Raw genomic sequence first — 17,470 nt, forward strand, 5'->3', positions numbered from 1 at the left:
TTGTGGTAGTATACAACCTTAGCTGAGACCTGAAGACATACACTAGCTCCACAAACGAATGCCTAGCCCCTAGGTCAGCCGGCTAACACAGTCTTGTGGTACGCAGAAGACCTGAGCTTGAACCCACCTAGTCAGTAACCTAGCAACCATCTCCTGTACCACCATCAACCAGTTTTTTTGTTGTTGTACTATAATGAAAAGGGACTTTTATTTTAAAGACCGCTTATGAATTATGTTGAATATACAGTGCCTTGCGAAAGTATTCGGCCCCCTTGAACTTTGCGACCATTTGCCACATTTCAGGCTTCAAACATAAAGATATAAAACTGTATTTTTTTGTGAAGAATCAACAACAAGTGGGACACAATCATGAAGTGGAACGACATTTATTGGATATTTCAAACTTTTTTAACAAATCAAAAACTGAAAAATTGGGCGTGCAAAATTATTCAGCCCCCTTAAGTTAATACTTTGTAGCGCCACCTTTTGCTGCGATTACAGCTGTAAGTTGCTTGGGGTATGTCTCTATCAGTTTTGCACATCGAGAGACTGAAATTTTTTCCCATTCCTCCTTGCAAAACAGCTCAAGCTCAGTGAGGTTGGATGGAGAGCATTTGTGAACAGCAGTTTTCAGTTCTTTCCACAGATTCTCGATTGGATTCAGGTCTGGACTTTGACTTGGCCATTCTAACACCTGGATATGTTTATTTCTGAACCATTCCATTGTAGATTTTGCTTTATGTTTTGGATCATTGTCTTGTTGGAAGACAAATCTCCGTCCCAGTCTCAGGTCTTTTGCAGACTCCATCAGGTTTTCTTCCAGAATGGTCCTGTATTTGGCTCCATCCATCTTCCCATCAATTTTAACCATCTTCCCTGTCCCTGCTGAAGAAAAGCAGGCCCAAACCATGATGCTGCCACCACCATGTTTGACAGTGGGGATGGTGTGTTCAAGGTGATGAGCTGTGTTGCTTTTACGCCAAACATAACGTTTTGCATTGTTGCCAAAAAGTTCAATTTTGGTTTCATCTGACCAGAGCACCTTCTTCCACATGTTTGGTGTGTCTCCCAGGTGGCTTGTGGCAAATTTCAAACGACAATTTTTATGGATATCTTTAAGAAATGGCTTTCTTCTTGCCACTCTTCCATAAAGGCCAGATTTGTGCAATATACGACTGATTGTTGTCCTATGGACAGGGTCTCCCACCTCAGCTGTAGATCTCTGCAGTTCATCCAGAGTGATCATGGGCCTCTTGGCTGCATCTCTGATCAGTCTTCTCCTTGTATGAGCTGAAAGTTTAGAGGGACGGCCAGGTCTTGGTAGATTTGCAGTGGTCTGATACTCCTTCCATTTCAATATTATCGCTTGCACAGTGCTCCTTGGGATGTTTAAAGCTTGTATCCAAATCCGTCTTTAAACTTCTTCACAACAGTATCTCGGACCTGCCTGGTGTGTTCCTTGTTCTTCATGATGCTCTCTGCGCTTTTAACGGACCTCTGAGACTATCACAGTGCAGGTGCATTTATACGGAGACTTGATTACACACAGGTGGATTGTATTTATCATCATTAGTCATTTAGGTCAACATTGGATCATTCAGAGATCCTCACTGAACTTCTGGAGAGAGTTTGCTGCACTGAAAGTAAAGGGGCTGAATAATTTTGCACGCCCAATTTTTCAGTTTTTGATTTGTTAAAAAAGTTTGAAATATCCAATAAATGTCGTTCCACTTCATGATTGTGTCCCACTTGTTGTTGATTCTTCACAAAAAATACAGTTTTATATCTTTATGTTTGAAGCCTGAAATGTGGCAAAAGGTCGCAAAGTTCAAGGGGGCCTAATACTTTCGCAAGGCACTGTATGTGTTATGAATGTTGCATGAATGATACTGCAACATTCATAAAGGTATCATGACTGGTTTTATAAAAATGTTGTGAATAACTTATGGATACCCTTCATATAAAGTGTTATCATCAAAGCAACATAACAACACAAACTAACTAACTGTGTTATCTGATGTCTGTCTTTGAAGGTTATTGCATTCAATATCCTGCATCACAGCCTGTTCCCCCCCACAAATGTCATTGAGCATATATAGTAGCATGTGCATATTTCCACACGTCATTGTGCATCACATAGACACAGCTGTAATTTGTAAGTAAATTAGGTTTTGCTTATGCTGCCTCGTGTTGTTAACCTTTAGCAAAACCTGCTGTAATGAGTCTCCTATTTATGAGAGGTGAAAAACATAAACATACTTCTATTAAAGGTTCATGCTATGCCAATGTATTAAAATCACCGCCTACAGTCCCGCAAAGTCAAATATAAAGACTGTACTCAACTATAATTGCCTAATGAAGTGTAAAATCAATGTTTTGTTAGGATGTTGTTATCATTGAGCAAGTTTGTCAGGGATACTGAGAACTACAGAGACCTTGGTCATGAAGGACAGGGTTGCATGGTAACAAGGACACCAGTTGCCATCAATGATTTATGTACAGTACCAGTCAAAAGTTTGGACACACCTACACATTCAAGGGATTTTCCTTATTTTGACTATTTTCTACATTGTAGAATAATAGTGAAGACATCACAACTATGAAATAACACATATGGAATCATGTAGTAACCAAAAAAGTGTTAAACAAATTCAAATATATTACTTTTAGTAGCCACCCTTTGCCTTGATGACAGCTTCGCACACTCTTGACATTCTCTCAACCAGCTTCATGGGATAGATAAAAGACCAAGTCCATATCATGGCAAGAACAGCTCAAATAAGCAAAGAGAAATGACAGTCCATCATTACTTTAAGATATGAATGTCAGTCAATCTGGAACATTTCAAGAACTTTGAAAGTTTCTTCAAGAGCAGTCACAAAAACAAGCGCTATGATGAAACTGGCTCTCATGTGGACCACAACAGGAAAGGAAGACCCAGAGTTACCTCTGCAGCAGAGGATAAGTTCATTAGAGTTACCAGCCTCAGAAATTGCAGCCCAAATAAATGCGTTGAGTTCAAGTAACAGACACATCTCAACATCACCTGCATGATGGAGGAGACTGCATGAATCAGGCCTTCAAGGTCGAATTGATGAAGAGAAACCACGACTAAAGGACACCAATAATTTAAAAAAACTTGCTTGGGCCAAGAAATATAAGCAATGGACATTAGACCAGTGGAAATCTGTTGTTTGGTCTAATGAGTCCAAATTTGAGATTTTTGGTTCCACTGCAGTGTCTTTGTAGGTGAACAGAGGATCTCTACATGTGTGGTTCCCCCCGTGAAGCATGGAGGAGGAGGTGTGATGGTGTGGGGGTGCTTTGCTGGTGACACCCTCTGTGATTTATTTAGAATTCAAGACCCACTTAACCAGCATGACTACCTCAGCATTCTGCAGTGATACGTCATCCCATCTGGTTTGCGCTTAGTGGGAGTATCATTTGTTTTTCAACAGGACAATGACCCAAAACAGGGCTATTTGACCAATAAGGAGACCAAGAAGAAGAGTGATGGAGTGCTGCATCAGATGACCTGGCCTCCACAATCATCTGACCTCAACCCAATTGAGATGGTTTGGGATGAGTTGGACCGTAGAGGGAAGGAAAAGCAGCCAAGAAATGCTCAACATATGTGGGAACTCCTTCAAGACTGTTGGAAAATTATTCCAGGTGAAGCTAGTTGAGAGAATGCCAAGAGTGTGCAAAGCTGTCATCAAGACAAAGAGTGGCTACTTTGAAGAATCTCAAATCTCAAATATATTTTGATTTGTTTAACACATTTTTGGTTACTACATGAATCTATGTGTTATTTCATAGTTTTAATGTCATGACTATTATTCTACAATGTAGAAAATAGTAAAAATAAAGAAAAACCCTTGATTGAATAAATGTGTCCAAACTTTTGACTGGTACTGTATATACTAGATGACTGTTAGGGTTTAAGGTTTTGAAGCCACTGCACCTCCATCTTGGCACTCCCCCACTATTGTAAATAATATTATAGAAATTAATTTATTAATGGCTACATTTGTTTTTGACACGTTTATTCTATTACAGGCACCTTAATGCATACTTTAAAATGATATACTAAACATACCAATAAAAAATGTCATATATTTAAAAATATTTTCCTTAAAGTATGTTTTCAAAGTACTAATGTTACTGTCCCCGTGACAACAAAAAATACTTAAATATATGTAATTTTGTCCTGTAGAACTGTAGAATTCCATTCATTCCTATGGAGGACCGCTCCGGGGAGTACCAATATGGCCGACCGATGGTTTCAAAGCCTCTCCATGGCCAAAACATAACATCAGCAATTCAGGGTTTGTATACATCATTGGTTGCCATGCAAACCTGTCCTTAGACAAAATGTATTGATACAATACTGCTCTCACATTGAGCATGACATGTTCATCCATTCACAAAGCAGTTGGCTTAGTGGAATAACTTTGTTGTTAGATATGCATTTTCTAAAATTATGTGGTCAGATTTGCTGTGAGCTCGTAAAGGTCAGAGACACCCTCAGTATGAGGAACATAATAAAAATGTTCTTGACCTGGTAAGTTAAAGAATAATAAGGTAATTTGTTTAGTTGATTGAGATTCTAGTTGCCTGTCCTGCCACTGTGTCCTTGCTCAAGGCACTTAACCCCTAAACTCCTCCAGGGGTGCTGCACTGTGGTTGACCCTATGGCTGACCCTGCTCCAACCTTTGTGTGGATGTGTGTATATTGTCTAGCCTTAACAAACATTAAGAGCTAAACCTGACCATTGTACAACCTAATGTGCACATAATGTACTTGTATATACATACCTAGAGGATGATATGTGGGCCAGTTTTCTGTGAGCTCCTGTAAAAATGTGTTCCCCCCAGCAACAAGAGTAGATGTTACATTTTTGTAAGACATTCTAAAACTTAAAGCAGGTTTAAATGGCCACACATCATCATTCAGACAGTAGTTGAGACAGATGTTCAACATCTTGTAGGTAATACAGTCTTATAGGTTATCCATAAAGTCACATAACAGGTGGCTGCTCCAAATGCAATTAAATGAGTTTTATAACAAATTTTTCTGGACAGAGATTGCAGTATTTTTTCAATGAAAAACAACACCATATTCTTATGAGGAACAAATAGCTCTCATCAGAGGTCAAAATGGGCTAATTGTGTTTAAACAGTGTAGGAAGCCATTGAGGATGCATACTTGAAGATCTACGATGACCTTAGGGTTGATGAGATGTGTAATTCTTATAGATGTTAGCTAAATCATTCTCTGCCATCTGCAGAGCTGAGGTTAGGTTATCTATGCTAGGCCTTGGCCCTTCTTGTGGGCTGAGTTCTACTCAAGGCTGATGGTATTCACCAGAGGCCCCCTTTACCACTCAGTCCACAATCGACACGCCACAGGCCAACATGGCAAGGTGTTTGTATCTCGGCTCCTTCCTTTTCACTAAGATAGTCAATACACCCCGTATCTCAATGAGAGTCAAAACTTGCCTCATTAAAACCTGGACCCCACACAGCCAAGGCAAAGCCATCACCATCCACTCGGCCATACACTCCGACTCTGAAAATAACAGGTAGGTGATTTGAAATTGCTTGTAGGACCATAACATTATCTGCTAAGGTTAGTTTATAGGTCTCTTGAAACCATATATTTTATAATCTGCTGTACATTTTAATTATGTATTCATACTGTTCTTTCTCTGTTCTTACCCAGAGCCATATTATAGTGAGTACCTCTACAATGGGTGATAATATAATAACTGCTGATAAATGTTAATTCAGTTGGCTTAAGATTAAAATCTTTTAATAGGCTTTGATACAATACATCCAGAAAGACCGCTAAATGTTCGACCTTTTCAAACATATTGATTAAGATAAATGATATGTACTCTTCATCTGGAAAGTCATGGCTTTTAACAAGCTCTGATTTTTACAGCTTGTCGGAGGAAAAAGTCATAATACACTTTATTAACCAAGATGGCATCAGAACCACCACTGCTGTTACTGAAGGACAGACCCTGTTGGATGTTGTTGTAAACAAAAACTTGGACATAAGTGGTTTTGGTACGTAAACAGGAAACATAGACAAGTAAAATATGAATATCTTTAGCAAATATGTATCACTGTATGTTGCATTTACAGTATAAAATCCATCTACTATCCAGGTGTCTTTAAGGATTTTCACATATGCCCCTTTATTGTCTCCTCTGTTGTTCTTCAGGTGCATGTGAGGGGACATTAGCATGCTCCACCTGTCATCTCATTTTTGACAAGACATTTTATGAGAAGATGGAACCAACGGTGGATGAGGAGATGGATATGCTAGATCTAGCTTACGGGCTTACCAAGACGTGAGTTTCATTTTGAAATGATAAAGTGTCCCTCGCTGTCCTTTGCTTGTGGAAATGTTATGATTTACATACGCAATCACAGCTCAATCAAAACAGGCACACACAATAAATGTTGATTTAATCCGGTCAAAACAGAAACAAGTGGTAGGGCCTCACTGCTGAACTGACATAGACACAACAAAGTGCAGGAAATTCGGTAATTCATCATCTGTCTGCCTCTAATCTGCTTCTGATTGACAGGTCCCGTCTTGGTTGCCAGGTGACAGTGCAGAAGTGGATGGATGGTATGACTGTCCAAGTGCCCCAAGAGGTGAGGGATGCTGTGGGATCTAAAGGCAACCAGTGATCCTTCATGCAACCTGCTACACCTCTCACCTACTGTACCAAGTCTAATCATCATCATAATCAAACATCTCCAGAAACATATCACTCAGGACCACTCTGACATGTATTTACCCTTTGCCCTACCAATCAACTAGCTTCTGTTGGAGAATCGGTTGTAGCAATTACATATTACCTGTACTTAGCATACAAAATGACCTAAAGTGGCATGCATTATAAATAGTAAGTTATTAAATGTTACAAACATTGCCTGTAGTTCAATGACATGTCACCTAGCATGCTGGCTTTATAAAAGGAAACCATTGGAAATATGGAAGCACATTAAAGTGGACCATCTTTATTCAGCAGTTCTCTGCAAAGTGCCTTCAGAAAGTATTCACACTCCTTGACTTTTTCCTAAATGTGTTGTGTTACAGCCTGAATTTAAAATGGATTAAATTGAGATGTTATGTCACTGGCTTACACCCAATTCCCCAGAATGTCAAAGTGGCATTATGTTTTTTAAATTTAAATTTATACAAATTAATACATTTTTAAAAAGTGAAATGAGTCAATATGTTCTTCAAATCCTTTGTTATGTCAAGCCTAAATAAGTTCAGGAGTAAACATTTGCTTACCAAGTCACATAATAAGCAGCATGGACTCACTCTGTGTTCAATAATAGTGTTTAACATGATTTTTGAATCACTACCTCATCTTTGTACCCCACACATACAAAAAATCTATAAGGTCCCTCAGTCGAGCAGTGAATTTCAAACACAGATTCAACCAAAAAAAACAGGGAGGTTTTTGAATGCCTAGCATTCTATTAGTAGATGGGTAAAAAAAACAAAAAACAGACATTGAATATCCCTTTGAGTATGGTGAAGTTATTAATTACACTGGTGTATCAATACACCCGGTTGCTACAAAGAAACACACGTCATTCCTAACTCAGTTGCCGGAGAGGAAGGAAACTGCTCAGGGATTTCACCATGGGGTCAATTGTGACTTTAAAACAATTAGAGAGTTTAATGGCTGTGATAGGAGAAAACTGAGGATGGATGAATAACATTCTAGTTACTCAACAAAACTAACCTAATTGACAAACAGAAAGGAAGCTTGTACAGAATAAAAAATATCCAAAATATGCATTCTGTTTGCGACAAATTCTAAAGTAATACTGTAAAACATGTGGCAAAGCAATTAGGTAAATGTGATATTTCTGTACTTCATCGTCAATAAATGTTCAAAAATTAAAACATGCTTTCACTTTGTTATTATGGTGTATTGTGTGTAGATGGGTGAGAATTATTATTATTTTTAATTCCTTTTTAATTTAGGCTGTAACACAACAAAATGTGGACTAAGTCCAGGGGAATGAATACTTTCTGAAGGCACTTTCTAAACCACATAAAATTCCCTTTAAGTAATTAAATCAACTGTGTTTTCATCCAACTACATTGTGTGAAATTTGACCCACTAATCTTTGTGCAAAACAATAAGTTGTTGCAATTAATAACCCTGCATATTTTAAATAGGATGTCTAGAAAGTTGGGACTGAGAAGGCATGGAAAAACACATGCAGAGAGTTTTGAGGGCAAACATGATTTATTATAGGTGGTGCAACAAACATAGGCATATACAGGTTTGTAGCAACGGATAATGTAATAACTGCCAATAATGTAACAGCTGCCCATAATGTAATACATTTTGCATTCATAATGTAAAAAATTACCAATAACCTAATAACGTTATATATCTAAAAAGCTTTTGTTACATTATGCATTGATGAATACATTATGGAGTGGGTAAAAGCTTTTTCATTAATAGTGTAATAACTTTAACCAATAATGTAATAACAACTTTAAAAATAAATACTAAATCTATATTCACTCTTTTTCACGCATATCAAGTGTCATGTAATAGCTGACTACACACCAAACCACATTCCTGAGTCGTTATTTGATATTACTAAGGGAATGTAACCAGTGGGCTAATGTTGGAGAGCTCATATTCATGTTTCTCAACAGACATAAACAAACGGGCAGATTGTGGTATTTAAATCATGACACACTTAGATATTGCAGATAATACAGTCCCAAAATGATGTCATATCTACCAGAACATGTAAAATGAAGCTGTGAGAGTAACTTTGTATTAAAACATTTCTTGTACTGGTTGACCTGAAAAAGAAAAATGTGTAACACTTCCATATGTGGCTCATAAGGGGACTGTAAAGGTAAATACATTAAAGTAGTGCAAAAAAACACAGATTTTGGCCTTGGTCCAATGGGTTATGTGTGAGTGAGTGAGTGAGTCAGTGAGTGAGTGAGTGAGTGAGTGAGTGAGTGAATCAGTCAGTCAGTCAGCCAGTCAGTCAGTCAGTCTGTCTGTGAGTGAATCAGTGAGTTTGTCTGTCTGTCTGACATGAGTCTGGTTCCATCTCTACTCTGAAAGGCAAAGTAGCCTGGTCAATCCTGGGATAAGGAGGAGTGAAACTCCTGTTGAATAGTTTTGTGATCATTAGAATTTTGCTAATCACATGACTGCAAGGTTTGTCTTCAAATTGAGGAGTGTAGTTGTTTTTTCTCTCTGAAGACATTGGATGTTTATAAGGTCAGAATGGAAGTGCAATAGTTACACCCTCCCTTTTGTGGCAATGGATGCAAATACAAACAGTTCCTTAAGTGTGTGACACCGAATATGCATTCCGTTAAAATAAGAGAGTGATTTTAGGATGTTATTACAGTATTGTATTAAGTTATTACAATATAGATTTTTTTTTACACACTTTATATTGTAATAATCAATAATAATGATTACATTACGTGCAAAAACGTTATTACGTTATGCGTTCTGCATATTTATTAGTTTATTGGCAATTTATTACATTATCAGTTGCTACAAGATCTGAAAAGAGCAATTATTTCCCCCCCTGATTGTTACACAGTGATATGAAGGTTCTCGCCATGTTGGATTATTGTTAACAGTTGCTGTTCTTAGTGTTCTAGGATAAAACATGCATAAAAACAGACAATAATGAAAGTGGTGCAGTATACATGCAGTATACATGCGTGAGTGCAGTATACATGCGTTATACATGCGTTATAGATAAAGGTTAAAATCCAGGCATGTCACATGATTGCACAAAACACAGAGTCCTAGTTATTACTGTATGTGTTTAAGACTGTTATACAGTACATTCGTTAAATACTCAGACCCCTTGACTTTTTCCACATTTTGTGACGTTACAGCTGTATTCTAAAATTTATTAAATAATCCCCCCCCCCTCAATCTTTACACAATACCTCATAATGACTAAGCAAAAACATATTTTTAGAATTCTTTGCAAATGCATAACAGATAAAAAACTTAAATATCATATTTACATAAGTATTCCGACGCTTTACTCAGTACTTTGTTGAAGCACCTTTGGCAGCGATTACAGCCTTGAGTCTTCAGGGAAATGACGCCTCAAACTTGGCACCACTGTATTTGGAGAGTTTCTCCCATTCTTCTCTGCAGATCCTCTCAAGCTCTGGTAGGTTGGATGGGGAGTGTTGCTGTACAGCTGTTTTCAGGTCTCTCCAGAGATGTTAGACCGGGTTCAAGTCCGGGCCCTGGCTGGGCTACTCAAGGACATTGGCTGGGCGGCCAGCTCTAGGAAGAGTCTTGGTAGTTCCAAACTTATTCCATTTAAGAATGATTCAATGCTGAAGACATTTCTTGGTACCGTTCCCCAGATCTGTGTCTAGACACAATCCTGTTTCGGAGCCCTACGAACAATTCCTTCGACCTCATGTCTTGGTTTGGCTCTGACATGCACGGTCAACTGTTGCACCTTATATAGACAAAGGTCTACCTTTCCAAATCATGTCCAATCAATTGAATTTACCACAACCAAGTTTAAGAAACAGCTCAAAGATAATTAATGGAAACAGGATGCACCTGAGTTCAATTTCGCGTCTCATAGCAAAGGGTCTGAATACTTATGTAAATAAGGTGTTTCTGTTTTTATTTTTAATACATTTGCAAAAATGTCTAAACTATTTTTGCTTTGTCATTATGGGGTATTTTGTGTAGATTGATGAGAATAAAATACAAATTTAATCAATTTTAAAATAAGGCTGTAACATAACAATACGTGGAAAAGTCAAGTGTTCTGAATACTTTCCGAAAGCACTGTATCAATGCATCTATCTATCTATATATATGGAACACCTTATGTACACTGTGTGTGTGTGTGTATATATATATATGTCACGGTTGTCATATGGAGGAGGAGACCAAGGTGCAGCGTGGGAAGCGTACATACTTCTTTAATCAAAGAAAGAATACTGAAGAAACTATACAAAACAACAAAACGAACCGTGAAGCTAATATGGCTAGTGCAGACAGGCAACTAAACATAGAATAAGAACCCACAAAATACCCAAGGAATATGGCTACCTAAATATGGTCCCCAATCAGAGACAATGATAAACAGCTACCTCTGATTGAGAACCAATCTAGGCAACCATAGACATATAAACCCCTAGACTTACAAAAACCACTAGACATACAAAAAAAACCTAGACAATACAAAAACTAAACAAACCACCCTCGTCACACCCTGACCTAACCCAAATAATAAAGAAAACAAAGATAACTAAGGTCAGGGCTTGACAATATACACACACAGTGTACATAAGATGCTCCATTTGACACATGCAAAATGACACTGAACTTTTCAAAAACAACACCATTTTTTTTTTTTTTACTCATTGCGATTCATGTTGTAATTCTTCTTTAACGATAAAAGTTAGAATCAGGAAAATGTGAACACCATGCAATCGCTTGACAGTATTTGGAACTCAGTTTGGATAATATTCCATCTCATGTATTTACATTTTTTACAGCTATTTTGTGTGTTATCTGAACTATATTTGTATAAGTGTTTGCTCGTATACAAATTGTGCATGTTATACCTAATTTGCCTCACATTTTTATTTTTTCCCTGACATATTATCCCTATCATCTTCTTGAACATGTCACAGTCCCTCCAGTAAACACACACATGACATTGAAGGCAAGATGTCTGGTCCTTATTCATAGCTTCAGCCATTTGCTATACAAAAGCATTAAGCATCCCCATTCAGTTGGAGGAGGTGCTCTGTCTGAGTGGTTTGCATAAATACCATTCATTTCCTCTAAGCAACAACCCACAGGACATTGCACAGACTGTTGAAATTGTTTATCAAGCTGACTAGTTTGACAAAATGAACTGCAAGTACTAACCCATTTAGTCTTTACCATCTGACACGGTCTTACTTCCTTGCTTAACTTTCATTACACATTCATCATACATTTATCTGCATTCATCACTAATCCTAATTCCTGCATTTAATCTGCACCATTCTTAATATAGAATTTAGCAAGAAATACATAGATATTTACACACAGAGGGAGGTAAAGTAATCCTTGATTATCTACATTCTGATAACCCACTATAAAACACCAAGTGATGAGCATTTGTACAATCAGACAATTGATTCCTCACCATGTGATAGCTTTGTGGCATTTTCTGTTGGTTCAGCCATTTTACTTTGCTACTGGAGTTTACTTACACGTTTTTTTTCAATTGCTTTTGCATCCGAGTTGCCATTCTTGTTGTCACCTGAGCTGAAGTATTCTCTCACAGTGTTTCTGACAGTTGCTGGCAGTTTTATTCTTACAGTGTGGCTGATTGTGCTTGCAGTTTTGGCATTGGTTTTATATGATGTCTGGGAGAGATGGGTGCATCCTCCACCCAACTGTTCAGGGACCACCTCACCACAGTCAATCTCTGTTTTAGTCTTTGCTCCTTTCTCCTTGTTGTTGACAGATTGTCTGATTGACACAGACTGAAGGACCAGTGGAGTGTTTTGACCATAGAACACTGTCTGGGGTATGTGGACCTGCACACTCTGACCGAGAAGTTCCTTGTTTTCCTTATGTTCTCTCCCTGTGTCAGACACCAGAGAGACGCCACACTCTTCCACAGATTGATCAGACTGTTTCTTCACCAGCATTCTGTTAGAGGAGGTGTAAAATGTCATTTTTGTCCTCTTCACCTCTTCTTTGTTGACAGCCTGGTTGTTTGTTTTTCTCAGCTGTATGTGTGTAATGGATATTTCTTTGGTCTGGCCTTTTGACTCTGATGTCTCAAACACTTTATCCTTCTGGCTCTGATGCACCTGCTCCCCACTCCAATCAGAGATAAAATTCTCACTGTCATCTGGTTGAGAGACAGGGCTTTGACTATTCTCACCTTTTAAACTATAGAGGCTTTGCGTACGCAACTGGTAGTCTTCTCTATTCAGAATGCTATTAGAACGGTAATGCTCCTTGTCTTCTTCTCTCTCATCATACTTATTATACAAGTCCAAAACCTCGGGTGCCTGAGCCACTGCCACTGGGAATGTCATGCTCCAGTCTTTTGGGAATTTCTTCGGAGTGTCTGGGGTGAGAGGGCGTAACCGTGCCGACGTGCCGAACAGGAAGGGTAGGGAGCTGGGCTCGTTGGGAGAGGACACAGAGTCAGAGCAGAAGGAAAAGGCACTGTCTATGGAGCTCAGAGAGGAGGCAGACGGTGAGGTGGCTGCGGAGGACAGGCTGGAGAAACTGGATCTGTTGGACATGGCCAGCCTCTGGGCAGGGTGCCAGAACCTAGAAGCTACCTGAGGGGACCTCCAGAAGGCATACCTAGATCTGCTGCCACCTACCCTGGGGCTGCTGTTCCCCTTTAGTAGCCCCTTAGCGTGGGGTTTGTGTGTGTGTTGGGAGTGGTCTGCACAGCCACACATCACTGCCGCATCGCAGCTGGACTGACGGGCAACAGGAGTGTGGATCTGGCTTTGGGACCCTGACTGGGGAGAAGCCAGAGACACACTGGGTTCTGAGGAGCAGCGGGCTGACCGAAGACTCTGGGTCCCCATCAGGGAGCATATAGACCCACTGGACAGTGAAGACATAAAGTCTAGATTTCCACAGCTATAAGCACTTTCCTCACTCACATATTGCTTTTTCAAGGAGTCAACCTCATTCAGAAGGCCCAAAATCTCTTTCTCCTCTTTCAAGACCAGTTTCCCTGGAGACAGGAATAAAGGTTCCCTGTTAGGAGAGTGAAGTCCTCCTTGCTTCTCCCAGTCCCAATCATCAGACACATAGAGCTGCTGGTAAGACTCCACTGAAAGAAAAAACAGGAGAGGATCAAAGCGAGACCACATGGTTACCGTGAAAATGCAAAAAAAGAAAAGAAAATCAACCATATGTGATCTAACAAAGATCTCACCCATGACATCGTCTACAGTTCCTTGTTCACAATTTGTCTCAGTAAAAATGCACTCAACATCTTTACCAAAAATGGCCGGGGTGTTTTCAATGAGTAGTTGGATGAGAGCTGCAACCTGCAATGGAGACATGAAAACACATTGAGGCAGAAAGCGTTAACAAATAGGGGATACAGGAGATGAACATACACTATCTGCTCATGCTAACTACAACACCAGAGTCATTAATGGGGTCCAATGAAAATGACTTTCAATTGAGTGTATTATTCCAATTTACACAGAAAATGAACAACTTATACAGTGAGCTCCAAAAGTATTGGACAACAAATATTTGTTGTTGTTTTGGCTTCAGATTTGAAATGATTCAATGATTATGAGGTTAAAGTGCAGACTGTCAGCTTTAATTTGAGTGTATTTTAATCCATATTGGGTGAACCGTTTAGAAATTAGAGCACTTTTTGTAGATAGTCCCCCCATTTTAGTGGACCAAAAGTATTGGGACATATCTACATTATGTGCATTATTAAAGTAGTAAAATGTTACGTATTTGGTCCCATATTCATAGCACGCAATGACTACATCAACTTATGACTGTACAAATGTGTTGGATGCATTTGCTGTTTGATTTGGTTGTGTTTCATATTATTTTGTGCCCAATAGAAAAGAATGGTAAATAATGTATTGTGTCATTTTGGAGTCACTTTTCCATAAATAAGAATATAATGTTTCTCAACACTTCTACACTAATGTGGATGCTACCATGATTACGGATAATCCTGAATGAATGGTGAATGATGAGTGAGAAAAGTTGCTGAGGCATAAATATCATGTGATATTTGTGCATCTGTAACTTTCCCACTCATAATTGTTCACGATTCATTCAGGATTATCCGTAATCATGGTAGCATCCACATTAGTGTAGAAGTGTTGAGAAACATTATATTCTTATTTATGGAAAAGTGACTCCAAAATGACACAATACATTATTTACCATTCATTTCTATTGGGCACAAAATAGTATGAAACACAACCAAATCAAACAGCAAATGCATCCAACACGTTTGTACAGTCACAAGCTCAATGCTTAATGCAATCATTGCGTACTAGGAATATGGGACCAAATACTTAACTTTATACTACTTTAATATACACAAGTGAATTTCTCCCAATACTTTTGGTCCCCTAAAATGGGGGACTATGTACAAAAAGTTATGTAATTTCTAAACGGTTCACCCGATATGGATGAAAATTCAAGCTGACAGTCTGCACTTTAACCTCATAGTCCTCATATCCAAAGTGTTGGAGTACAGAGCCAAAACAACAACAAAATGGTCACTGTCCCAATACTTTTGGAGCTCACTGTAGCTTATAACTTACACTTTGATGTTTAAAGAACTCTTGAGAACTGTTTTTATCTTTGTGATGTTTCACAGCAACACAAACGTCAAACAGTCAATCAATGTTCTGATGTTTAATTGGCATAAGAATCGCATTGGCCAAATTGTGTCGCAAGACAAAAATGTACCAGTTAGAAATGTTTTGATCCTCTGCAAATTAAACTTAATTGATTTCTTAACCTTGACATCATGTTGCCTTTTAAAATGATTATTTTTGCAATAAGCTACTAAAGAGATGATGCCTATTCCAAAATGTGATGATGCCTTTTCCAAAAGCTGTACCGAATACGAAACCACTGGACACACACTGGTTGAATCAAAGTTGTTTTCATTTCATTTCAATAAAATGACATTGAACCAACATGGAATAAATGTTGAATTGATATCTGTGCCCAGTGGGAACTGACAATTTCAGCATATACTGTATACATTGAATTGTATATTTTGCACAATCATTATATTTTGCATTAATACATAAACTCAGCAATTCACTAGGGATTTATTACTGCATTTGTGTGTTTAATTGAAGCCTTAATAAAATATTATATATTTGACTATATTTATAAAATAGAATAATAGATAACATGCTCACTCTCATATTATTTTTCAGAAGTTGTCGGGTGCTAGATTCTCATAGTCCATAGCAATAGAGATGGTCTGCACACAATAAATAATCTTCAATAATTCATTTATTTATCTGTGTAAGAAATACAGAGAAATAATAGAATACATTTATTATTGAAGATTATTTATGGTGCTTATAAAATGTCAGTAGGGTACTATTGTTGTTGGGCAGGGGATCCCTAAGTAGATCTACCTTTTTAGTGGACTGACTCTCCTCCTCTGGCCCTTTGGGCACGGGCAGCCACAGCATGTTGGGAGCGATACAGAGAGCCAGGTTCAAAGCGTTCATCTGGTTCTCCTGCGAGCTCTCCTGGATGTGATAGAGAAGGGCGAACAGGTAGCGGAGCAAGGTAACATTATCCTCTGGAAGCTGGCTCAATAGCCTGAAGGGGACAGACAATGCAGTGTCATTAATACCCTAGTGGCTAATTGAGGCCAGTAATGTAGAGAGGAACGGGTGAGTGGCTGATGCAAACACCCTAGTGAATGTGTTCTGTCCTGTTCATATACCATTCTTTAGTCTGTCTCTGTCTTTAGTAAATTCCACTTCTGCACAGTACATACAGTAAATTTACTTGGGGAAGAACACATCAATAAATATATCTCTTCATGTTGTTGAAGTTGCTCTAATGTGCCGAATGTGTGTTGTTCAAAGATATTAAGATACAAAAACAGATATTGAATGACTTTGAAACAGGACATGAAGTGCTGAGAAGGCTATTGGAATTAAAAAACAAGCAATACAGTTCTGTGTGTTTTTCTAGATACACAAACGATTTAATGACTTTTAGCTGAATTGCAAACCACTGCTCTTCTATTCTATTGAGGGCATTTAACCTCTATTAAAGACTATTCTTTGATATGTCCTTTTTTTTCACTTTTCTGCCAGTCACAGGTTTCGAGATTTGAATTATTGTGTGCATTCTGTTGTACAATATTGTTCTGTTTCTGCTCACATCTATGGCTCAGCGTTACCCGAATGTTTCCTATCTATTTATTGGCAATTTATTACATTATCAGCATTATAAATGTAAAAATTATGAACCGCTATTACATTATTGGCAGTTATTTCATTATAAGTTGCTACATTATTGGCAGTTATTTCATTATCAGTTGCTACAAGATCTGAAAAGAGCAATTATTCCCCCCCCCCTGATTGTTACACAGTGATATGAAGGTTCACGCCATATTGGATTCTTGTTAACAGTTGCTGTTCTTAGTGTTCTAGGATAAAACATGCATAAAAACAGACAATGATTAAAGTGGTGCAGTATACATGCGTTATACATGCGTTATAAATAAAGTTTAAAATCCAGGCATGTCACATGATTGCACAAAACACAGGGTCCTAGTTATTACTGTATGTGTTTAAGACTGTTATACAGTGCATTCGGAAAGTACTCAGACCCCTTGACCTTTTCCACATTTTGTGACGTTACAGCTGTATTCTAAA

General features: G+C 38.3%; 2 protein-coding genes across 3 annotated transcripts in view; one reads left to right on the forward strand and one right to left on the reverse strand.

Annotated features, from left to right (window-relative positions):
- The first annotated feature begins 5,405 nt into the window (after positions 1–5,405).
- LOC110533834 (adrenodoxin) lies at positions 5,406–8,957 on the forward strand. Its single transcript, XM_036990217.1, has 4 exons — positions 5,406–5,585; positions 5,948–6,075; positions 6,233–6,362; positions 6,603–8,957. Exons 1-4 carry the CDS (start codon positions 5,419–5,421, stop codon positions 6,706–6,708), a joined length of 531 nt encoding a protein of 176 aa, XP_036846112.1. The 5' UTR covers positions 5,406–5,418; the 3' UTR covers positions 6,709–8,957.
- A 2,492-nt stretch (positions 8,958–11,449) lies between these two features.
- Positions 11,450–17,470, reverse strand: part of arhgap20b (Rho GTPase activating protein 20b) — a 47,011-nt gene continuing 40,990 nt past the window's right edge. For both annotated transcript variants that reach the window (XM_021618373.2, XM_021618374.2), the window contains 3 exons: positions 16,211–16,400; positions 13,999–14,113; positions 11,450–13,893 (listed from right to left, as the gene is read on the reverse strand). In XM_021618373.2, the coding sequence (XP_021474048.2) occupies positions 12,275–13,893; positions 13,999–14,113; positions 16,211–16,400 (1,924 nt within the window). In that variant the 3' untranslated portion in view covers positions 11,450–12,274. The remainder of the gene's footprint in view (positions 13,894–13,998; positions 14,114–16,210; positions 16,401–17,470) is intronic.

The sequence above is a fragment of the Oncorhynchus mykiss genome, chromosome 10, assembly GCF_013265735.2.
Source record: "Oncorhynchus mykiss isolate Arlee chromosome 10, USDA_OmykA_1.1, whole genome shotgun sequence".
Classification (NCBI taxonomy): domain Eukaryota; kingdom Metazoa; phylum Chordata; class Actinopteri; order Salmoniformes; family Salmonidae; genus Oncorhynchus; species Oncorhynchus mykiss.